General features: G+C 51.5%; 2 protein-coding genes across 2 annotated transcripts; one reads left to right on the top strand and one right to left on the bottom strand.

Moving 5' to 3' along the window:
• Positions 1 to 5,334: 5,334 nt before the first annotated feature.
• Positions 5,335 to 9,432, top strand: LOC127039063 (elongation factor 1-alpha, somatic form-like). The gene is made up of 7 exons (XM_050932205.1): positions 5,335 to 5,634; positions 6,081 to 6,260; positions 6,604 to 6,900; positions 7,697 to 7,847; positions 8,201 to 8,457; positions 8,567 to 8,801; positions 9,110 to 9,432. The coding sequence occupies exons 1-7, from the start codon at positions 5,491 to 5,493 to the stop codon at positions 9,229 to 9,231; spliced, it is 1,386 nt and encodes a 461-aa protein (XP_050788162.1). The 5' UTR covers positions 5,335 to 5,490; the 3' UTR covers positions 9,232 to 9,432.
• Positions 9,433 to 12,888: 3,456 nt separating this feature from the next.
• LOC127039071 (sodium-dependent phosphate transport protein 3-like) lies at positions 12,889 to 24,149 on the bottom strand. The gene is given in 13 exon segments (XM_050932212.1): positions 12,889 to 16,077; positions 16,080 to 16,116; positions 16,684 to 16,774; positions 17,212 to 17,359; positions 17,447 to 17,579; positions 17,955 to 18,116; positions 19,279 to 19,397; positions 20,299 to 20,385; positions 20,822 to 20,909; positions 21,190 to 21,427; positions 21,780 to 21,984; positions 23,026 to 23,183; positions 24,102 to 24,149. Coding segments are annotated over 13 exon segments (1,596 nt in total). The 5' UTR covers positions 24,140 to 24,149; the 3' UTR covers positions 12,889 to 15,985.
• Positions 24,150 to 24,446: the final 297 nt, after the last annotated feature.

The following is a 24,446-nucleotide window of genomic DNA, read 5'->3' as shown; positions in this document are numbered from 1 at the left end:
GAGATGAATCAATAGAGAAAGAAGGAGAAATAATGGGGTGTAATAAATAGCTTCAGACCCTGATCCTGCAAACTCATCCATGCATCCCAGAGGGCTCCATTGACTTTACTGGGTCTTCACAGGGGCCTGCCTATGCAGAGGGCCCCCTATTTCAGTTCTTACTTATTTGAGAAGCCCCGTGAACCTGATTCTGAAAGCTGTTCCCCAGGGGTGCTGGAGTGTCTGCTTGCATGGAGCATCTTGCAGGGTCAAGGCCAGTGGGCTGCAGGCCTGGGCCCTTTGACTTCAGGCCAGGGATTCTTTTAAGCGGCTTGGCATGTCTTTCCCATTCTACATATGCAAAGATATATAAGTAGTTAGCTATGATCATAAATAAACTCAAACTAATAAAGGCTATAGAATAACAATAAACACATACACATCTTGGTTCAGATTCACAAAGGTATTTAGGTGCCTCACTCCTAACAGCCATGAGCCATCTAAATACCTTTGAGGATCTGGGCCCTAACTTGCTGAGGTTTGTACTGTTCCTCCAAGCATGAGATCACTGCTAACACAGCCAGCTGCTGTTCTATGGAACCTTGGCAGGAAGTATGAAGGCCTCTGCTTCATGTAGGACCTAGTGTGATCTGAGCATAGCTGTGAAAGAGACAGAGAAAGGGAAATTAAATTTAGTCCCTTAGCACTAATTGTGTTAGGCAGACACTTTTTCATAGTCGTTGGCAGACACATAACACTGAAAGCAGTTGCCAGGCAGTGTTAGGAAACATACCAGAGTGTCACTCCAGAGAACAGGCTTGCTTTATTACTGACCACTTATAACTGCCCCCAGAGGTGCTATTAGCTTGCAGCTATTTCCCCTTTGGCTAGACTGGTCACAGATTTTATATCAGCTCAGCAGAGAAGTGTGTGCTCTGTATATGGATAGGAAAACTTCTATGAACACAAAGGTGCCAGTGTTCCAGTAGGGGGTGCTCTTCCCTTTAAGAAAGTACTAAAACAATTGCTCAATTGCCATTGTTTGAATGAGACGTGAAACAAGTGGGGGCAAATGCTAGATATATTGCCACTTACAGTGCCTCATTTTGGACTGGGAGGTTGTGAATTTTGGAGCAGTGATCCCATATGGAAAGAAAGAGAATGAGGGGCCTGGCTGGGCAAGTCACTGCGTCTCTGTGCCTCAGTTTCCCCGCACATAACACTGGAATAAAGATACTGACCTCCTTTTTAAAGTGCTTTGAGATCTATGGATGAAAAATTTCCCCCCTTTTTAACCCTGGTGTCCTGGCCAACTTCCAGTGTGGGTAAATGTACTCTCAACTCTCCTGCCAGTTTCAGATAGAAACTTACTTTCCTAGCACATGGCACTTTCTGTAGACTATACAACAGCAATTAGCCAATACATGGAGAAATACCAATATCCTATTAGAAGATTGCTGGGAATGGGTGACAGGGGGATAGATCACTTGACGATTACTTGTTCTGTTCATTCCCTCTGGCGCACCTGGCACTGGCCAATGTCAGAAGACAGGACACTGGGCTAGATGGACCTTTGGTCTGACCCAGTCTGGCCTTTATGTTCTTATGATTTTGCTAAGATGCTTGACATAAAAATGCCTTTGCCCACCCCTGTCCTGGCCTCACTGACATCAGCTTGGCCATCCACAGGTCAAAACTGGAGCCACTGTGAGCAATACCAGGGGATTGATTGTGGCACAGGGCTCGTTCCCTGTAGGTTGATGGTGTGAATCCAGCATTTCAGTAGTTCCTGAATTTTGTTACCATGGCCATTCAGTGGCTCATGTCAGACACGTGGCTAGCTCCAGCCCCAGTGGTCCAGTGCTGTTCAAGATGGGACCAAATCCCAACGTTTTATCTCTACGATGGGCAGAAACAGTGCTCTGGATCCAAATGCTCATAAATCTGGGCCTGTAGCCAGGTGCCACGAGGTTCAGATTTGGCTCATTATACAGAGATATTCTAGCAGCAATCTGAGCCTAGATCCAAGTCGGTACCGGGAGGCTGCTCCCAGGCCTAACTCAACAAACAGAGTGATCCCCAAATGTGGAGAAGGCACTGTCCTCTTTAGCAGCGCTGCAGGGGGTATCCCAAAGCCTGGAGTTGCTGGCGGAAGATTAATCTCTTCCCTATGTCTCACACACACACACACTTGCTCTGGCAATTGCTATACATTACAGAGAGACATTGCAGGGAGACTCCAGTGGTCTGCTTGAGAGAGACAGGGGAGAGTGGTTGCTAGTGGCAGAGGGGAAGCAAGAGAAGGGCTGATAAACTCTCTAATCGCATCAGAGGGGGAGATCAGCTTCAAACAGAGCCTGTTCCTTGCTCGGGTGTGTTAAATGGGGCCTTTTCACAGCCCTGCACCCCGCCCCACCACTCATGAACAAAGCCTTGTTAAAATGAACCAGCCCCTGCCCGCAGTCGCTTTGCAGGCACTCACTGGCCAAGGAAGAGCTGTGGCTTTTAACCCCTTGGGCCAGAGATCTCCAAGCGTCACTGAGCAACATCCATGTGACATGAATTCACTCCAACATCTATCCCAGTGCCATCAACCACAGTGCACAGCCCCCCTGCCATTCTCCTCTCGGAGGCATCATCTCTGCAGATCACCCAACCCCACTCTTTGATTTGAAAGTGAAGGCAGAGCTGGGGCCAGACGTGCAGCCCTCTGGAACCAGTGGCAAGACAGCTTAACTGCACCCAAGGAGACACACGGCCACCCCACATTGCCACTGACAGTGGGGGAAGTGAGGGGCCTGGTCAGAGATGGGGAGGAGACGGACTAGGGCCCTGCATGTATCCTTTACCATATTCCCCTGTAAAAATTAGGAGCAGAGATTGAAGTCCTCTGTTTATCTCCAGCACAGGCAGAGCAATGGCCAGGCAAGCTCCCCCACACTTCAGGCTTGGCCTCTAGCCACCTATATTAGGCACTTGTATGGCTCCCATTTCTGTAGTATCTGAGAACTGCTGTTACGCCATTGCACAGGCAGGGAACTGAGGCAGCGAGAAACGACATGACTTGCCCAAGGTCACACAAGAGTTCTGTGGCAGAGCAGGATCTGCCGAATCCCAGGCACCCGACCATCTTTTCCTCTCCATGGCCCATTCAGTCGTTGGCCACTCTGAAGAGGGAGGAGGCAAACTGTGATACAGGTCCCTGTCTGCTGAGAAATGTACAGAGACCCCCGGATGGCACATTTCACAGAACCCATTCTACAGTCACTGGACAGCCACAAAGCTTATGGCTGTCATTGCCCTGAGCCAGACTCAAACCATTGACCCAAAGGTTAGGTCCCACCCAGCAAAAAGAGGGTGTGTGTGCGGGGGCGGGACTCGGAGCAGGGGGATGATGGGGCGAGTGGGGGAGACTGGCTAGGTGCCTGTTAATAGTGTAAACAACAGGGCAACAGTGTTTTAATATTGGCTGGGGAACCTCCCCTGCAGAAAGCTGGGGCATTGCTGTCCCCTGGGGAGAGGCAAGGGGCAGTGCCATGCTGAGATCCCCAAAATCAAATCGCTCATCCAACAGCCAGGCACTTACAGCTTTGCACCTTGCAGCCTTTCCGTATAAAAATGCATTAGGCAGGAATGTACTCACCCTGGAGCTGCACATTAGCTAGGTGACCAGCAGGGAAGGAGTTAACTCTGCTGTCACTTCTGGATGATGCTATTTAGGTGAGAAAGTGCATATCCAGTTGAGGTGAATGGGGCATTTCACACTTCTCTGAGTGTCTTCCAAGGCCTCTGGCTCAATCACAGGCTGAAGGGACCTTTGTTTAAATTGAAACTTGGATTCTCCAGAAAACATGGGGGGGGGGGAGAGGGGGGCGGAGAGAAGACCCCAAAACTCCACATGGAGATCCTGAAGCCTCAGGTTGTGGGGCATATTCCAGCATCTGCTCATTTCCAGGCCCTGAGCCAGGCTTTTCTCTCACTCCCCACTGTAGCTCTGGGAATAAAAACAATCTAAAAAAGAAACTAGGCTGAAGAAATGAAATAAAATACCTCTTTCTTGCCTCTAATTCTTCCAGAGGCACAATGTGCTGGGTAGGAGGGGAAAGGAATCTCTTCGGTGTTCTGAGATTTTACTCTTGGTTTAGTCCAGGGGCTGGCAACCTTTCAGAAGTGCTGGGCCGAGTCTTCATTTATTCACTCTGATTTAAGGTTTTGCGTGCCAGTAATACATTTTAATGTTTTTAGAAGGTCTCTTTCTATAAGTCTATAATATATAACTAAACTATTGTTGTAGGTAAAGTAAATAAGGTTTTTAAAATGTTTAAGAGGCTTAATGTAAAATTAAATTAAAATGCAGAGCCCCGCGGACCGATGGCCAGGACCAGGCAGTATGAGTGCCACTGAAAATCAGCTTGAGTGCCGCCTTAAGCACCCGCGCCATAGGTTGCCCACCCCTGGTTTAGTCTGATTTTTTGACACCGTCGCCCAGTGTTCTGGGCTCATTTGCATTTAGGGCAATATGTTTAAGCCTGAATTCCTCAAGGTCAGAGTCCCTGTACCAACAGCCTCCCCCCCCCACCGCAGTACACAGTGGCGACAGGGCTGCCTAGTGGATACTGTTACACTAGCCTGTTGGGTGACCTTAGACAAGTCATTACCTTGCGTTGTGCCTCAGTTTCCCCATCTGTAATGGGAGCGGGGGGTAATGGTACTGGGGGTCATCACTGGGGGGGCATTGGCAGAGCTGTGACTGGGTGGGGAGGGTGTATGTTCCCAGGAGCTGGACTAGCCAGAGATGGGGTGGGGCAGCAGAGGAAGAGCAGGGCAGGGCTGGAGGGACATTGCCAGGGCCAGGTGGATGGGGATGGGGGGCGGGTTATACACCTGCCAAACCCTCCCCGTGTGCAGCTCCCAGAGCCCGACTCCCCCAGAGCCTGGGGAAGGGGGGTGCTGGGAGGGGCCCAGTTATGTGCGTGCGGAGGGCAGGGGGGAAGTGCCCCCCGCCGCAGGGGCCGGCCAGGGACCGGGGTCTAATTGAATCAGTCCCTCTCAATGGGTGGGGCGAGGCCGCTTTGTGCAGCCCCGGGCCGGCCGCTCGGCTCCTCCCCCGCGGGCTCTTTAAAAGCCCCGGGCGGCCGGACTGGGGGCTGCTGTTTGGAGACGGATCAGAGCAACGTGACTGGAGGTAAGCGGGGTTTTGGGGGGGCCCTCAGGGCTGGGGAGGGGGCGCCCAGTCCGCACTGCTCTAAGGCCGCTCGCGAAAGGGTGGGCTGGCAGCGATCGCTCGATCCGAATTGGCTGGTGTGAATGAAGCGGGAGGGCTGGGCTCCGGTTCTAGCCCGGGGGATCGGAGCCCCTACCAATGTGTCTGGCTGCAGGGTGTGCTCTGCTGTGTCCCCCCGGTGTGACGCTGGCTTGTTACTCCGGAGTCACACCGGAGTGGCTCCGCGCGAATTGCTCTGCGGTAACTCGGTCTGCCCTGCAGGTCCCGCTCGCGCTCCGTCCGGCACCATGGGCAAGGAGAAAACCCACATCAACATCGTGGTGATCGGCCACGTGGACTCGGGGAAATCCACTACCACCGGGCACCTCATCTACAAGTGTGGGGGCATCGACAAGCGAACCATCGAGAAGTTCGAGAAGGAGGCGGCTGAGGTGGGGGCATTTCTGACTCTCCTGCACCCCCCAATCGCCCCAGCGGCCTCCCTCTTGCTCCCTGACCTCCCAAAAGATGTTCGGCCCTGTGGGGGTTGGGGAATCTGGCCCTTTTCTAGGCTGCAGTGTAACCAGCTTATGATGGGGTGGGGGGTGAACACTGCCCCATGCCTGCCCCCACCTGCCCTAGAGCAGGGACCATGCGCCTACCTCTGGGTTCCCTGTACTTGCACCTAGTATATTGCTCTGCGGTGAACAGACTCTGCTGGGGCAGGCATCCCCATCCAGGCAGGGGGAATCTGCTTCAAATATTTACACCCCCCTCCTGCATTTCACACCCCTCGCTGGGAGGGATTGTCCCTGGCTTGTGCCTGTTTCTCCAGTAGCAGTTTCCAACAGCAGCAGGCCTGCCCTGCTGTAACCAGTGTCTGTCTCCTCCCACGCAGATGGGCAAGGGCTCCTTCAAATACGCCTGGGTGCTGGATAAGCTGAAGGCCGAGCGGGAGCGTGGGATCACCATCGACATCTCCCTGTGGAAGTTCGAGACCACCAAGTACTACATCACCATCATCGATGCCCCTGGGCACAGAGACTTCATCAAGAACATGATCACTGGTACCTCTCAGGTATGGACGGGGCAGTCAAACCCCTGTGAAGAGTCTGATTATACTGGGTTTGCGGCTAGGCCTTGCGGCATCCCAATAAAGCCCTAATTTAATGGCAAACGAGTCTTGTGACCTTAGCATTGCAAAGAATAACATTGCCACTCAATGCATTGGGCTCTAGGTGTGGGGTGGTGCTGCAGCTCTTAGGTCTATACAGGGAAGGGCTGCCAGTCCCTCCTGAGGGAGACTGTTTTTTTGTGGGGGGTGGAGAGGCTCTCCTTTATCTGTAGGGTACCTGTCACATCCCTACCGGTCCCCTCGTTCCCAGTATGAACTTGTTCTCATGGCCCATTTCCCTCCCCAGGCTGACTGTGCGGTGCTGATTGTGGCGGCTGGCGTGGGAGAGTTTGAAGCTGGCATCTCTAAGAACGGGCAGACCCGGGAGCACGCCCTGCTGGCCTACACGCTGGGGGTGAAGCAGCTCATCGTTGGGGTGAACAAGATGGACTCCACGGAGCCCCCTTACAGTGGCAAGCGCTACCAGGAGATCACCAAGGAAGTGAGCGCCTACATCAAGAAGATCGGCTACAACCCAGCCTCTGTGGCATTCGTGCCCATCTCTGGCTGGCATGGGGACAACATGCTGGAGGCCAGCGCCAATGTGAGTAGCCTACCTGTTTCTACATGGCCCCTCTAGCAGAGAGGTGGGTAGACTTCTGGGGTGATGGGATGGGGACTGGCTTACCGCTGGAGAGAATGGATGTTTGTAAACTGAAATGAGTTCAGCTTAAAGTTACTGCTGCTGGGCTCTGTGTTGCAATAAGACACTGGCCCTCTGAGATTCTCTAAATTGGACTGTTATCTCACTGCCTTGAGTTAGAATTTCATGGCTTGATGGAGGCTAAGCAGAGGTGAAAGTAAGCTGGTCCCTTCCAACCCTGATATTCTATTCTAAGGCATTTAAATTCCTAGACTGCACTGGCTTCCGCAGCGGGGATTTAAAGGGCCCGGTGCTTTGGCTGCTGCAGGGAGCCCCGGGCCCTCTAAATTCCCCTCCCAGCTCTGGCAGCCGGGCTGGGGCCTAACTCCACCTCTGCAGCTGGGAGCCCAGGGGTGATTTAAAGGCCCTGGGACTCCCAGCCACAGCCTGTGCCCCAGGGCCTTTAAATCTTGAGAGGCCATGCCTCTTCTGGGTGAGACCACCCCCTAGGACTCTAGCTGTACTAGTAAGTTCTGTAAGTTTCACCCCTGAGGCTAAGCCTATATCTGTTTCTTGTTCATTTCCACAAATCACAAGGGATGCACCTCTGCTTAGTTGAAACTTTTTTGGGGGTAGGAAAGAGAATCTGTCGGAACTGGAGTGCTTGGGACATGCTGTCAAGTTCACCCAAGCTCTGCAGGTGACTTGTGAGCTGTCAATTACAATCATCTCCTCTCCCCTCATACATACCTTGCAGATGCCTTGGTTCAAAGGCTGGAGCATTACGAGGAAGGAAGGCAACGTTTCTGGTACAACACTGCTGGAAGCCCTGGATTCCATTATCCCTCCTTCCCGCCCCATCAACAAACCCCTCCGCCTGCCCCTGCAGGATGTCTACAAGATCGGCGGTGAGTAGGGGCGAGCGTTTCCCAGCAGGGCTGGGACAATAGAACTCTCCCCATAAAGGAAAATGTAAAATGGTGGCTGCCATTTTAAGTGATGTAATTCCACCTAAACTGCGGCTCACATGGACCGGGAACACCTTCCTACTGAATGTCTGGGATAGAGACTCAGTCACACCCTCTCTTGGCCATGCTGTATTTCCCCTTAATGGCCAAAAGGCTGAATGAGGCCTCTGGACAGAGGACGCTGAAGCAACAAGCAGAGATCATCCACTCTTTGCATCTCCAATTCTTTCCTCTCCCCATGTAACCTTGTTTTAGCTCATTAACACCAAACTGACCAGTACGTGTCTCCCCAGGTATCGGAACAGTCCCAGTGGGCCGCGTGGAGACTGGCTTCATGAAGGCTGGCATGGTTGTGACTTTTGCCCCTGCCAATGTCACCACGGAGGTGAAGTCGGTGGAAATGCACCACGAGGCTCTGGCAGAGGCCCTGCCAGGTGACAACGTTGGGTTCAACGTGAAGAACGTGTCTGTGAAAGACATCCGGCGTGGGAACGTGGCTGGAGACAGCAAGAACGACCCTCCCATGGAGGCTGGTAGCTTCACCTCTCAGGTCAGTGATTCGGGATCTGTAAAGTCCCTATTGCTGCCCACCAGTCTCCTTGAAATGTGACCAGTCGCTTGATTTTTGAATTCCACCCCCTCCCCTTCTTTCTCTGCAGGTCATCATCCTGAACCACCCTGGCCAGATCGCCGCTGGCTACTCCCCAGTGCTGGATTGCCACACTGCTCACATCGCCTGCAAGTTTGCGGAGCTGAAGGAGAAGATCGACCGCAGGTCTGGCAAGAAGCTGGAGGACAATCCCAAGGCACTGAAGTCTGGGGATGCTGCCATTGTGCAGATGATTCCTGGCAAACCCATGTGTGTGGAGAGCTTCTCTGAGTACCCGCCTCTTGGTAAGATTTCATAATCCTTGTATTGGTTCAGTCTGGCTCTTGATGAGTGTCTGTCTGAACATGTCCTAACACCACAACTCTGTTCTAAGACAACTAATGCTAGGATTCAGCTCTTAGATAGCTGCTCTCCATAGCAACGGGAGGTAAACGTGTACCTACCCCTTCACTGGCTTGAGTAATAAAATGCTTCTGCAAGGCATTAGTCCACAAACCAAACTCCAGTTATTAGCATGGAAACTCCTCCCAATATCCAGGAAGTCTCCTACTCTGTCCTTGTCTTCGTCTAATTGGTGTTCCTTCTCCGGCAGGTCGCTTTGCTGTTCGTGACATGAGGCAGACAGTGGCTGTGGGGGTGATCAAGGCTGTTGAGAAGAAAGCTGGTGGAACTGCCAAGGTCACCAAGTCAGCAGTGAAGGCCAGTAAGAAGTGAATTCTCCTCCAAGGTCACTATGTGCCAGCGTGCTCAGAGGCACCAACAGTGGGTTCCCAGCCCCCCACAATCGCAGATCAATGTCTGGACTCACTTATCCAGGACTGGCTCCTGAGCAGTAAGACACACTGGAAGAGCTTCCGAAGGAAAGGAAGATGAGCGGAGTCTTTCTCATTTATTGGGCTGCACATGTGGGTTTTATTTTTCCCTTGACTTGCTCACTGGTGGTGTGAATAAATGATGATTTCTGCTTCAGTGGTTTGGTCTAATTCAGCTGGGAGTCACTCTCTGCATGTAAAAGCAGCAAAGAATCCTGTGGCACCTTATAGACTAACAGACGTTTTATGCATTATACTCTCTGCATGTAGAGTATAATGTAGGGAGTAAGCACTATACTTGTCTTCAAAGCATCTGGTTCTTGTATCAACCAGATGGTGGACAACCAACTGCCAGGACTGCTTTGTAGTCTAATCTGTTCTAGTCCATTTTAAAGATGCAACACAATTCACAACCTCTTAAGCAGGGAGCCTGGAACTTGGCCTGTCAACATCCTGGGACAGGGGCTGTCTACTATGTTTGATCACTAACTGGCCCAGGAGGGCCCCATTCTTGATTAGCCCTTAGCCACTCTAATAAACGTTAAAGATGTAAGGCTAAACTGACAGAGGGTGGGTGGCAGATGTCAAAACTCTTCAGTGAGATGTTAAGTGTGCCTGTTAGCTCTCTGAGAACAAAGCTGTTTCTCTAACTCGTATCTATTCCATAGCCTCTCAAGCATTATAAAAGCGCCTCTAACTTCCCCCGAGAAATGAATCACAGGTAAGGTGTGGCAGTCAGGCTACAGCAGTGACCAAGATGGAGCCTCTCTGAAAAGAGGGAGGCAGAGTTTACATGGTGACAACCTCAAAGGAAAGAGGTTAGTCTATTATGAAGGAAAGAGTTAAGTTTTAGTGACTTACTCTGGAAACCTAAGCTGCCACACTCTCTGTCAGTGAGCTATACTAATGGGTATAGTTAAATAGCTGTATAAAAAAATACTCAAGCTTCAACTATGATTCCTAATGGGGTCAGGCCTAACACCGTGAGTGGCGAATACAGTGCTGTTACCTAAAGTTTCTAGGCCTTCTGTTCCAGGAAGGGAGTTGGTAGAGGGCTGGGATACAGACGCTCTTAGCTTCCTCCTAGGAATGCCAGTCAGTCTGTTGGCGTGGCAAGGCATTGGCAGTTCCTCCAATGCTGCAGGTCAGTGGCCTGTGCTCTTTGAACATAAACTTTTGGGCTAAGATCATTCAAAGTGACTGTGGGGGCCTCTGTTTTCTGAGTGCTGAAGTTGGCTCAAGTCAAAGGGGACGGACTTTCAGAAAGTGCTGAAAATCTGGCTCCTTTCCTGTGTCTCCAGTAGGACACACAGCCTCTGGAGTCACTTGAAAATCTTGGCCCTTGGCTTGACTCTGTTCCTAGCTAAAAGTCCACATGTACTAGGACACCACTGAGAGAGGCTATTCCTCACTGGAGGGCAAACTGGCCAGCTGACCATTTCTGTGGCAGCAGAGGGGTTAGACAAGCAGGGGGGCTCAAGGGACAGTTAATTTTAAGCACTGGGCTTCAAATAGTGCAGCGCTGCAGGTATATATGATTTTCACCCCATTAAGCTGTACAGGGCCCTCTCAGAGTCGAGTGCCTGGCTAACTGCCATCCCTCCTCTTTCTAAAACTAATTTCTCACAGCAGGGGAGGAGCAATTGGGGTAAGAATCCCCCCTGCCCCCACCCAGATGCCATTTGCCTTCTTCCAGCACCCATGACTCTGGCAGGACTGTTACTAGCCTTGCAGGGGTTACAGGGTATAATCGTCACCCTTTTCGTTTAGGGGCCTGAGTTCTCAACTGGGAGGTGACGAGCAGCTTTCAGGGGGTCACAACCACCACCCTCTCTAGTGAGATGGGAGGGGATAATCCTGCAGCTTTTCTCAATTGGAGCATAGCATCAGGGTGTAGAAAAGATCTGCTCCTGATGGCTCTGCATGGTCTCCAGCCCAGGGGTAAGTCTCTGAAGTGCTGAGGCACAAGGCAGTGTCACTCAGGCTGGTATTTAATTCTCTGCCTCTTTAAAATGTGAAAGGTATTTTGAAGCAATCCCTTCATGCAGCAGCATGGTTTGGGGGGTATATTGTCCCTCTACACTGCCTGATCTAGGGATTGTAGATACCTAGACTGCCAGGCCAGAAGGGACAATTGCGATCATCTAGTTTGACCTCCTGTGTACACAGGCCAGAGAATTCCACCTAATAATATTTTGCCTCAAGACCATCATTTCTGTACAGGATTAGTGGGGACTGTCTCACACCACAATCTAACACCCACAGTTGTCTCCTGTGTCTCCCATACCAACTGGACCTCCACTGGCTTTTACAAATGCCTCCTGAAAACACAGGTGTTGCACAAAGCACAAGGGGGTTGGTCCCAGTGGCCCTGGCTCCAGCTGCTCCTAGAGGTCTGACTTGCTGGCTCTCCTGTCAAAGCCATGTACACAGAACAAGGATTGAGACAGCAGTAGGTGTTAGAGGGTGGGATTGGTGGTGCAGTAGCAGAAGATGGGAGGGGTCAGACTGCAGAAGCGGTACAGATCAGGATGGGGGGTATTGGAAGAGCTGGGTGCTGAAGGCCAGAAATGAGTTGCATAGCTGGACGTGGGGCAGGAGTCTTTACATCAGGAATGGAGGGGCATTGGCAGAACCAAGTGAAAGAGGGGTTGGGGGGAAATTTGCATACCTACTATTTTCCATTGTGTTGTATAGAGATGGGCCAAGCCCTGGAGTTCAGAGACAGTTCTGATCTCCTGCAGGGGGTGGAACTGGGGCCAAGGGGGGTGGAAATTGGCCAGTATTTGTACACTGGCTGGCAATCAGGACATTTATTCTATCAGGGATGGTTTAGTTCCCTGTGACAGCCAGTCACCCTGGAGAGAGAGAGTGAGTGTGAGTGTGTGGGTGGTGCTGGTGGGGGCGACAGACAGACACACACACACTTCTGTACTGTTGTCTCCCAAAATCACACATCTCACACCAGCCAAGGATTTATACATTTACCCCTTGCAGCCCTGCACATGGAGCAAGCCCCTGCCCTGGAGAAACACATTAGCTGGCTGCTCCAGCAAGGCCAAGGTGATCAGCAGCGTGAAAGGGTTAACTGTTGAAATGGGGCTCTTTGCAGTCATGCCCCATTGAGGTGAGTGGGGCTGTTCACGTCAATGGGGCGTGAACTCAAATCTCAACAGCATCATTTAAAAGGTGCAATTGTTTCCTTCTCTGCTGCCAGCAAACTCAGCTATAGTTACAGGCTGAGGGGACCTTCGCAGCCCCAAGGGGAAGAAATCCTTCTTTCCTGAATTAAACTTCAATTCTGCAAGCACCAAGGGGACCCAGAGCCCCACAGGGAAACCCCGAATCCTTAGACATTTCTATGCAGAATGTCAATCTCCATTCCCAATCGCCCAGGCAGTTATTTGTCCCATGATCCTAGATCTGTTGTTGGTTTTATGGTGGCAGCTAGAGGCCCTATCCAAGATCAGGGGAAAGGGATTTAAAACAAACAAGATGATCCTGATTTTTACTACTTGTTTACTTTATTTAAACATAAATGTGGTCCTCCCACACTGTGGGCTCATGTACCCAATACATCCTACAACAACAACAACAACTAGATCCAGTGTCCAAGCACTATCCCGATCCCAGGAAGCCAACGGACTATTTGCACGAATAAAGATCTGGAGAAGGCTCAGGTCCTCTCAGTGCAGAAGAGCAGGGAGGGCTGGATGCAGCCACATCCCCATTTGGAGGATGGCACTGAAATATGAATTTAACCACAACTCACTCGTCATGTGACTATAACTCCAAGTCTGGAGATGCTGCCTTCATTCCGATGACCCCTGGCAAACCCACGTGTGTAGAGAGTTTCTCAGAGTACCCACCTCTTGGTAAAAATCTCTTGATTATTTTCTCTTTTTAAAGACTTTAATACTAGTATTTAGCTGTAGGAATGCAAAGATTTCCTGTTTCTAGTGCAGGGGGAAGGTAACTAGTCAGGCAGTGTTTCCTAGACTAGGGACACTGCTTGTGTAGGGAAAGCCCCTGGCGGGCCGGCCCGGTTTGTTTACTTGCTGTGTCCACAGGTTTCGCTGCTCCAGGCCAATGGGAGCTGCTGGAAGCGACGGCCAGTACGTCCCTCGGCCCGCATTGCTTCCAGCAGCTCCCACTGGCCTGGAGCAGCAAATCGCGGCCAGTGGGAGCCGCGATCGGCCAGACCTGCCAGGGGCTTTCCCTACACAAGCGATGTCCCAAGTTTGGGAAACACTGCACTAAGGGATCATTTCTCCATCTACTTCTGCAAATAACTTTTCAGATGGCCCCCTCAAACCTCAAAGTTTCCATAGCATGGGTAGCAAAACACTTACTTCGAGCTGTTATTCCAAACCCTGCTGTGCATGACATAGAACGCCCGTCCAGTCTAACGGCGTTCCTCTTCTGGCAGGTCGCTTTGCTGTTCAGGACATGAGGCAGACAAGGCTGTCAAGAAGGTTGGTGATCCTGCCAAGGTCACAAAGTCGGCAGTGAAGGCTACTAAGAAGTGAATTCTCCTGCTACTTCTCCACTTGCCAGCTTGCTCAGAGGTACCAACAACAGCGAGTGCCCAAAGCTCTCTGATCACAGCTCAGTGTCTGGACTTGCTTATCCAGGACTGGCTCGTGAGTAGTAAAAAACCAACACAGTGGAAGAGCATCCAGGGGGAATGGGACTTTCACGCTGGGGTTTGGGCTGGACGTGTGGGGTTTCCTGACCTTTTTGATGTGAATAAAACATTTCCATGACAATCTGTCTAACCATTTCTTGTGTAAATAAAATCTGAACTTTATTTCCAGGGCTCACATCCGAACTACAGAAACTAGAAGTCAGAATTCCAAGCCAGAGGGCTAAACCTACATTTGGCTGGAACTCCAGCAAAGGGATTGTAAAACTAGAAAAAACCTCCAAGCTCACTCATGCCCTGAGCAGCCTAGACACCTACTCAAATGCCTCTATGTAGGGGAACAAGTGAAGCCTTTGCATTCTCTTCTGGTTTTTATTTTTTTTAAATTGACATTCCCTACTTGGTTTCAAAAACCAAAACCAGCTCGTTTGAAAAGGGAAATTCGGTCGTTTACCCCAGCGCCAATCTAATTATAACTTCCCGATGAATCTTAAACTGCAGCTTTTGCTACAAGCCATCACTCAACTGCGCTGGGCTAAGCAAGCCTAGAAAAAGCAGAGATAAAGCTTCAAACCAGGTCTAAAGGCAGTGTATGAAGCAGTGTTCTCAGAGTAAGGCACGGGTAAACGAGATACTCGTTTTCTGCAGCGATCAGCTAAATGAGCTAGGCCTGACCTCGACACACTGTCATGTATTCTCCCTTCTAGGGGCAGGGTTATCAACATTTCCACCTCCCTCCTTCCCCCCGCCTTATCCACTGCAAAATGCAGGCAGCTAATCCAGGAGTGCTTCATTTAGCAGAAGACAGGCTCCTACTATAAACACATAAGAGTCCCCTGGACAAGACTCACCATTGCAGAGCACTCCTCCTGAGGTAGTGGGGCATGACTTTGCCTTGATTTCCCCACAAGGTCTTTGGCCTTCTCCTGCTGTAGATGTGACCCAGCCTTCCTACCAAGCCCCTTTGGCTTCATCCAAAAACAACAGCAAAAGAATATTTGGCTTTTTATAGGTGGGGTCCCAGCAGGAACAGCCAGTCTAGCCCCAGTTCCTGGTCTACCTTCCAGCTAAGGACCTCTGGCAGGCCCCAGTCAGTCCCAGAGATCAGCTGCTAGGCTTTCCTCCTTTTAAGTCCCTCCCACACCTAGAACTGAAGAGGGCTGACTTGCCCCCCATCCCCGAACCCTTAAAGGGGCATTCCCCCTGCTACAACCACTTGTAGCTGTTACAGATTGGCTGGACAAGCCCAGCTGGTATAATCACTGAACAAGGATTATAGCAGCTGTTATTCCAGTACTGCATAATGTCCTTAGCCAGGGCCTGCTAGATTGCAGAGGACCATCTAATTTGTGGTCAAATACATGAATGCTCCTTGACTCCACCTCTTCCACTGGATGGCCCATTATGACTAGTCACACTCTAAAATACTTCATTTCTGTACATTCCCTATTAACCTGGCCAGAGCCTGAAGCCAAAGCCTTCACCCTCCCCTAGACTGGAACTCAGGCACCCATATATACCAATTACAGTGAGTATAATCATCGTGCCTAATGATACCCAGCACTTTTCGTCAACTGATCTCAAAGCACTCTACAAAGGAGGGTAGTGTCATTAGCCCCATTTTACAGATGGGGGAAACTGAGGCACAGAGAGGGACAGTAACTTCCCCAAGATCACTCAGCAGGCCAGAGGCAGAGCTGAGAACAGAACCTAGGTCTGAGCTGCAAGCCACTGATTTATCCACTAGGACATACTACCTCCCAAATCTATTGTGCAGACATATGCATTTCAATGGTGCTTTGGGTCAAGAGAAGGCTGAGGAAGGACGTGAGAAAAGGGCCCAGAATTCAAGCGTTGGGTAGGCAGGTTGGGAAAACAAATTGCTCCTGTTATTTGGGTGTCCAGTGCTGGAATGAGAAGTGGGATTACTTGACTAATCTATGTTCACTAGGCTGTTTTCCACCTCCTGCCTTGGTTACATATTCTTCTCCTGGCAGCGTGCCTTGGCATTTCATTGGAGAGCAGTGTCCTCTCTAGCCCAGGCCTGGATAGTTCCACTGCCAAAGGTTACATAGAATAGCAGGCCAAAGAGATTGAGGGCCCTGACACGAAGAAGACATTCCTCCAGCCAGTCAGGAGGTCCTGGGGAGGTACCAAACAAGGGGTAATTAGTATCTCTGTTCCCTCTCACTGCCACAAGAGAACACTTGATGCTTTCATTCAGCTAAAGACTTGCTGTACCAGTTCTCTGTCTAGCTGTAGATGTAACTCCTCAGATTCTGCTTGGGAATTCCTTGCTTGCTACGCTGAATTCAAGCAGCTCTGTCATCACTGGTATCAAGCTGTCCCTATTGTTCCATTCTCCAGCAGTGTCCCGCCCCCCCGCCATCTGTAAGTAGATCCACGTTGGAAGCCCATGTTGGGAGGAGTCCCTACTTCTTGGATCATAAGAGCTTCTTCTCCACGACTTAGATACTTCTTGGACACATTTGGCAATGTGGATGCTGCCTAACACACGTGAGTTGTTAGTCCCCACCTGAAGCCAGTCTCCTGGGGTTTCAAGAGCTTAGCCAGGGCTATGTTTTGATTCAGTGCACAGAAACCATTCTTGGGCCAATCTACTCTATTCAACTCCACTTTCTTTTCTGAATATTTTTGTGGTAGGAGAAAGAGCCTCCAATACAGCCATCCAGAGAAGCCCTGAATTACCTGGCTGGTGAGGAATCCAACTACAGTGGGAGCAATTATTCCTAAGACTGTTCCAAAGATGTTTGTGACTCCCAGCAGAAACCCAGCGTATCTGGGGAGAAGGGAAGAGAAAATCTCCTGAGCAAGGCAAAGAGGGACTTGCAAGAAGAAAGAAAATTAAGTTTCAATTCCCTCTCCCCCAACCTCCTGGAGAGCTTCAAAGAGAGCAGGTGCCACTGGAATAAACTTGTTACACATGTAACGGAGTCCACCAGCTAGCAGTGGCTTCTCAGCTTGGTCACTGCCTGCCCTCTTGACAGACAGTAAGAGCCTTTACCCACTGCTGTAATTGGCTCTGAGCCTGCTCTTCTGTGCCTTGGTTTTGCCTGTCTGGCTTCAGATGCCACCAGCTGCAGAAGATCCAGGAGAGAAGAAGCAAAAGGCAGCTGAAGTAGCTGAGGGCTGGGGTGATGGACATGATATGGCCCTACATGTTGGGTCCTGGAGCCAATCGGAGCAGGAGATAGAAGAAAGGTCTGGTGGTCTCACCTGGGAGCACTGTCGATCTGGTTAATGTAGAAGCCGGCCCCGCACATGCTGATTACAGTCATGGACAACGTCAGAAAGACCACGGCTGCTGTGTAATCGCAGCCGACGTAGGACACAGCCACCAGGGAGACGGCTGGGAGCATCATCCCTAGGGAGAGAAGGGGACGTGGGTTATGTGGCTGACCGGGCGAAGGTTTGTTGAAAGAACCTAGAGGCAGGAGGCATCTGTCCTTACCGAGCACCGAGAAGAGCTTCTGAACCGTTGCTGTGCTGAACATGTGCTTGGACAGGAGGAAGTCTGCCAGCAGCCCCGACACGATGGTACCCAGCCAGTTCCCTACATAAGGAAGTGCAGAGAGAAGCCCATTCTGTACAGTGAAGGGTGAGACTCGCCATTCTGCACAGAGCAGCTAGAGGGACCCCACCAACATCAGATCTGGCTGGATGTGCTCAGGGGGGCTGGAAATGTCAGGATCGTAGGGACTGCCAGACTGGATTGGACCTGAGGTTCATCTAGCCCCGTATCCTGTCTCTGACAGCGGCTAGCACCAACCAGCTGCTTTGGAGGAACGTGAAAGGAACCTCCCCACCCCTAGTAGTCGGAAACTGGCCTAAGTCCTGAAGCCTGAGGTTTAAGAGGCCTTCTGGAATTGGTTAGCATTAACCTTTACCCCTGTGGATGTCCCCATTCGGGAGACAGACCGGCCCGGCGGTGAGCGATGGGGCACCACGGCAGAGCTCACCTCTCTGATGTCAAAGTGGAGCACGTCGTTCATGTACGTTGGCATTGACATCAGCAGCATGTAGAACAGCCAGTCAGTGCAGAAATAGGCGACTGCGATGGCCCAAAGAGGCAGTGATTTCATCACGGCCAGGAGTGGAAAGGAGCGTCCATGAGAGCTGCCCTTGAATAACCGCACCAGTTAGTGCCTCTTTTGCGGGCTCCTTTTCCTCCTGGCTCTGTCAATGTCCCATAGGCAGGTGGTCTATTCTCTCCCTGGCCTCGCCACCTCCTCCCAGAGTTTTAGCTCCCTGCTCTGTGTTGACTCCTGGATCCCCCTGTAACCCCTCAACTCTCCCAGTTGTGCAGTCTCATATCTGACATTTCTCAGACCTGCCACAGACACCTCAAGTCCAACAGGCCGAGCACCACGCTCACGTAAGAACGCTGGGCTCCAGGTGCAGTCGGTAGAGTTGTACAGGCTAATGTCAGGGCTGAATTTTGCTCAATATATTAAAACTTCTTGTCCTTCCTCTGAGACCCATTCCCCTCCTGTGACAGTCTGTGATCCAGCTCATCCTGCGGCTCCCTTGACCCTCTCTGTCCTCTTCTCCCCTCACATCCAGCTCCCTGACAAATCCTTGTGCCTTTTCCTCAAGGATGCAACCTTCCCTTTTCATTCCGGCAGCTGACACTCTAGCCATGCCTTGGGCATCTCTCAGCTCACCTGTGCAGCCTCCCCTTCCAGGGCGCACTCTGGCACTCAGTCCAAAACACCACGGCTTAGGGAACTTTCCTCCTATAGTTCTTACCATCACCCTCCTCCTCAGACCCCTCTGCCTCAAATTCAAGCTCTTTGCCCTTACCTCAGACTTCCTGCACAATCCAGCCCCGGCCTACATCTCCTATTGCCTCTGACTCCTCCCACTGCTCCTTCTGTTTCTCCCAAGCTCCATCTCCTCCCACATGGCTTCCAGTCTCCCATCACATGGAGCTGCCTCCCCCAGTTCATATGCCAAGAGACTTCCTTTGGCTTTGAAAAATTCCTCCTTAAAATACACGTTTCATGAACCACAGGCAGGCCAATCTCCTCCCTGGCCCTGACTTTGGCCCATTCCCATTGATCTCTTCTCTGATGTATCCTTTATACCTGTGTCTGAACTAATCTGTAAGCTCCGTGGCGTAGGGCCCTCTTCTGTCACAGACATTTGCACTGCTCTGTAAATAATACACCCAGCGGAACCCTGAAGACGGGCTCACTTGGAGACGGTCCCATTGTCCCAAGCTCTGTTCAAAGGTGGGAATACAGGGAAAACTAGGTCAGAGTTAAAAGGCTTTCAAAGAACCTGGCTGGCCAGTGATGACACAATGTACTCCTTCTCGCCAGCACTAATACGAGGGTGATGTGCAGGATCTTCATAGACGAGAAGGAACCAGAACACACACCAAACGCAGCCAATGCCACCTATGGAGAAGGGGAACAGTTCAATAGCTCCTGTCTCGGATCTTATGGCAGCACAGGCAGGTAGATACCAACAGAGATGGGCAGGCAAGACACTGCAGCTCTGTGACAGACTTAGGTGTGAAGGTCTTGAAGGGAGGGGCAGGTTTGTTGTGCTGACTCATGCTGGCAGACAGACCAGGTGGGGCCCTTTAGTGCCAATCCACGGTATAAAAGGGTTTGTTCTCCACCTCTTGGGGGAAGGAGGAATTAGACAGTTGAGGCAGGAGTTTTTGCCTTAACACCAAACAGCTCAGGCTGTGGTTCATGGCTGGCTTTCCTTAGTGTGAAAATGAAGGAAGTACTGGACAGGGTGTGAATTTGGGGCACTGCCCCTCTATATGTATGTGCTGTGTTGAGGGGGGAGTGGGAAATCTGCCCAGCCACAGACCCCTCAATATGACAGTGATGGTGCATTGCAAACACCGTAGACAGAGAGCAGAGACCACTGAGGTGGTGGAACACTCCTTCCTGTTCAAGGCAGCTTGAGGGGCTCTGCCGACTAACATTTTTGTACCTTATTGATGCCTCTACTCTTATTGTTTAAAATGAAAGATGCCAGCCCGACAGCCCTGAGAGCTCTCATCCACAGAGTAGACACAACTCGGGCAGCAGCAACACGAGCCTTCTCCACACCGCCCAGCCAACAGACCTCCGTCATGAGCTGAAGGACAAAGAGAGAAGTCCAGCCCTTCTGGCTGGAGATGCTGATCGCGATGGTGGTCTCTCTGAAGGGGGATATTTCTATATTAGGAACTGGACTGAGAGCCCCGACTCCTCGCATCGAGAAAACCTTCATATGCTTCGCTCTTGTGTGGCTTAACTTGCCAATGAATCTGCTACAATGGAAACCACAGCTACTCACTGAAGATGAAGAAGATATAAGGCCACCCCAGGTACTGGCAGATGATCCCAGCCGCAGGGAAGGTGATGAAGGTCCCAAAAGTGCATCCTTAGGAGCAGATGAAGAGGAGTTCAGAGCGAGGGGGTGATACAGTGGTGGCCACAGAAGATGACCTGGGCTTCCCAGTGTTCACCCCACACTATCCTATAGTAACTCTTCCTGCCCTATCAAGCCAGAACTGAGAAGACAGGGTGGAGGAGAAGGTAGAGAGGATAAAGGAAGAGGAGATAAAGGAGGAGGAGAGTGGAATACTGTGTAGGAAAGGGAGAAATAGCAGTAGAGAGGGATGTGCAGCCAACGTTTCTTCACGAAGGACCTTTGGTCTAGAACTTCAAAGTTTCTCCAGCTCGTAAGTGGAGCCGCTTGTCTGGAGTGTGGCAGAAGAAAAGCCGGCATCAGGAGAGCTCTCCTTTACACAGGAGGGTGGGGGGCTGGGACTACAGGGAAAATTGGTTTGGCAGCGAAGAGCGTCACTATCCCTTACCAGCTCCAGCGAGGTTCATGAGCCTGCTGCGTTCCAAGGGGGGAGCCCATTTTGCCCAAAGCGTGTATTGGGCTGGAAATATTACCCCCTGCCAAGGAAAACACAGGAGTGCGTGAGCACAGAGGGGGGTGGGAGCTCTGAGAGCGATACCTGGGGAAAGCATTAGCAGACCTCATGATCTTTCACTGCTATGACCCTTGCTCCACCATTTCCCCCTACTTTGGTTTGTCATCATCCCTTGCTTGTAAGCTCTTTGGGGCGGAGTCCTGACTTGTTAACTTCTTCTGCAATGCCATGCACCCAGAGGGTGCGGCACACATAAACCCACAAGCCGCTGAGAGTCACAAGCTTGAAAGGGAAGGCCCTACCTCTGCCATGCCCAGCACTGCCTGCAGCCCAATGAGGTACATTGCTCCCAGGCTAGCTGCCAGCGGCGCGAGAAGGGTGAGTGCCGAGGTCGAGAGCAGCCTGCAGCCCAACACTAGCTTCCCTCCAAACATTCCCGACCAGTATCCGCCCCTGAGGAGCTGGGTGAAGAGGTAGCCATAGAAGAAGGCACTGAGGATGACGCCCTGGGTCTTAGTGCTCCAGTTGTACACAGGGGCCAGGAGGAGACAGAACGTGCTTGCATCAAAAAGGGGAGACAAAACCGAGGCATGTCCCTTGAGGGGGACACTGCAGCAGCTTTAAAACCCAGCCCAAGGGAGAACTATTCTCATAGGCCTGGACTCCTCCAGAAAGGGGTAAGTGGCTTGTATGCACACACCTGTCACCAGTCAGGTGACCAGCGCTCTCCTAATTACACTGACGCCTTCATTTAAGCACGTGTGCAATGGATACAGCCCCAAAGCTCCTCTCTAAACAGTGCCTCATTGCTGCCGAGTTGGTCCATAGCGCAAAGCCAAGGGGTAGAGCCAAGTTGCTGGTGAAAGGATCTGGCCCTGCCTTTACACTTACTTCTTGGGCGAATTCTCGGTGGGAGCCGTTGGGCTGAGCATGGGAGCGATTGGGACACATGTCTGTGGAGATATTAGGCAGGCTGCCCAGGCTGGTGCAGTTCGTCATGGCTACGATGGCGATATTGAGATTGACCCGGAGCGAATACATCATGAAGAGAGAGAAGTGCAGGATGAGAGCCAGGCTGTAGCGAGCTGAACAGAGGCCTGGGATGGAGAACAATCACAACAAGCCACAGACGGTCAGGTGGGCTGCAGACTAACCCTAGAGGTGTCCCCTCACCCCTGGCTGTGAGGGATCTCCAGGCAGTGGCGTTGGAACAGTTTTTGGAGTGGGGGTGCTGAGCCGCACCCCTCTTACGCCTATCCACGCCCTCACTGCCTCCTACAGCTGGGGCCGGGAGCAGGGCTGTGGTTCTGGGAGGCGGGGACATGGACAGGGTAAGAATGTGAAGGCTGGAGCCACAGCTAAGGGTGGGTGCGGAGCCCCGGGTGTGGGGCCAGTAGCCGGGACCCTGGGGCTGGTGGCCAAGCGGGACCCCGGGCCAGCAGAAGAGCAAAACCTGACCACCCCTACTTCCCGCGCCTATGTCTCCAGGTAGCACCAACAGTCTTATTTCAACCACAAACCATCCTCCTCAGAGTCTTACACCTTGGACAGGACCGTCCAGACCCCACTGCCCAACACAGCTTTACCCCAGGGCATCTCTGTCCAGACCAAACCTCCTGAAAGCTCGCTCTGCAGTCACCCAGCATCATTACACACATATCCCCCACCCAGGGAGGTGGGAGAGAATTTCCCCTTTGCTGTCTCCAGAGCAGGCCGGCCAGGTCAGGGCCAGGACTCTTGTTGAAGTAGAGAATTACTTCAGGGTCCAAGTCCCAGCCATCCTCTTTTCCGTTGCACTGATCTGGCATCCCTACTTTATCTACTCAGCTCCTGAAGAAACCCAAGAGCAGCTCAGGAGGGAGCACACACATTCCTGACCACAGAGGGGACCGTGCCCTTTCAGAAGAGGGTCCCTCCCACACTATAATCCACTTTACCAGCACTAATTAATCCTCACAAGCCCCTTGGGAGGGTGCTGAGCTTTATCATCCCCATTATACGGGGGGAAACTGAGGCATAGAGAGGGGAAGTGACTTGCCCAAGAGTCAGAGCCAGAATTAGAACTTGGAAGTTCCTGGGTCCCAGTCTCATGTTCAGAGCACTATATCACACCTCTCGTTACCCTCGAGTAGATTTACCTTTCCCAAGTGACAACTGCTGGTTGAGCAGAAGGGCAGCATCTTCCTGATCTGACTCTGGGCAGTCCTCTGCCTTGGCGTTCTCAGCGCTTTGCTGCATTCTCTCCTGTAAGCAAAGCTGACACCTAGTCCTTCTCCCGGGAGCGTCTCCACAACTTCTGGAACATGAAGAGTTTTAGACATTAGTGAACCAAAAGCACGGGGACCATCTCCTCTCTACAAACCTCCTGTAGTTCTTCCTACAATGCAATCAGCCCCATCGTGGGACTGCTGCAGGATTGTGCAATATGAATATTACCCATCTAGTGCAAATGGGACACATTTTAAGAACAATGTGATTTACAATGATATAAAAGCTTCCAGGCCCAGTCTTGTGTGGTCCTTCCTATTTTTGCCTTTGATCATCACAGCCTCCCAGTGGGATGGAGAGCCCTATTTTCAGCATGGCTGGATGCTATTCCTTACTGCAGATATTCCTCACTGTTCAGAGAATAGCCTCCCCCTGCACCCACAATCTGCCCTCACTCTGTATACTGTAAACTAATGCTTGTTCCAGAGGGCAGCTGCCAAGCCAAAACATTCTTTGACACATAGAGATAGAATATCAGGGCTGGAAGGGATCTCAGGAGGTCATCTAGTCCAACCCACTGCTCAAAGCAGGACAAATCCCCAGATTTTTACCCCAATTCCCCAAACGGCCCCCTCAAGGATTGAACTCACAACCCTGGGTTTAGCAGACCAATGCTCAAACCACTGAGCTACCCCCCCCATGATACACAAGAAGCTCCCTCTTGCAGATGACTGGCTGATAGCGTGTTTCTAATGGGTTTGCAGGGCACCGGCAGCCAGGGAGAGGCATTTTTAATAAACGTGTCTAAATCAATAGGGGATTCAGACTCTTACAGAAGGGGAGATAGCATTGGGGTTGGACAGGGACATGCAATGGGACGAGGGGCCTGGTCTGCATTAGGGCTGGAATCCCAGCAATCTCTCAACTTTTTTTTTACTCATCTGTATGTGCCCTCCCTTGGGCAGGGGCTGAACAGTCTCGGGGGTGTGGGTATGTGTCTATTCACCGTGGTACTGGCCTGCCCCTCTTCTCCTGGTGATACATCACTCTGAAATCCAAAGGCACTTTCCCTTATCTTGCTGTCAAATCACACTGAGGTCAGCCCCTGCCCCCATGGTTACCGCAGCCCCCTCTCCCCATGGCTCTATCATGCCCCATCTCCCCATATCATCCCCGGTGATTTCTGCAGCCCCCCCTTCCCCTATGTCTCTATCACCTCACTGGCTCTCACTACCCCTGTAGCCCCCCCATGGCTCTATTACCCTCTCACCCCCATTGCCCCTCCATCTCTGCAGACCCTCCCCCATGGCCCCATCATCTCCCCTTTCCCCTCATGATCCCGTGACCTCTG

Source organism: Gopherus flavomarginatus, chromosome 22 (genome assembly GCF_025201925.1).
Source record: "Gopherus flavomarginatus isolate rGopFla2 chromosome 22, rGopFla2.mat.asm, whole genome shotgun sequence".
NCBI classification, from domain to species: Eukaryota; Metazoa; Chordata; order Testudines; family Testudinidae; genus Gopherus; species Gopherus flavomarginatus.
The sequence above is the reverse complement of the archived record's forward strand: the minus strand, read 5'-3'. Positions and strand labels throughout refer to the sequence as shown.

Excerpts from the sequence above, each read along its gene's own strand:
- LOC127039063 (XM_050932205.1), top strand. The coding sequence starts at position 5,491 with ATGGGCAAGGAGAAAACCCACATCAACATCGTGGTGATCGGCCACGTG. Across the intron at positions 5,635-6,080 it reads TCGAGAAGGAGGCGGCTGAG|ATGGGCAAGGGCTCCTTCAA; the intron begins GTGGGGGCATTT and ends CCTCCCACGCAG. Across the intron at positions 8,458-8,566 it reads CTGGTAGCTTCACCTCTCAG|GTCATCATCCTGAACCACCC; the intron begins GTCAGTGATTCG and ends CTTTCTCTGCAG.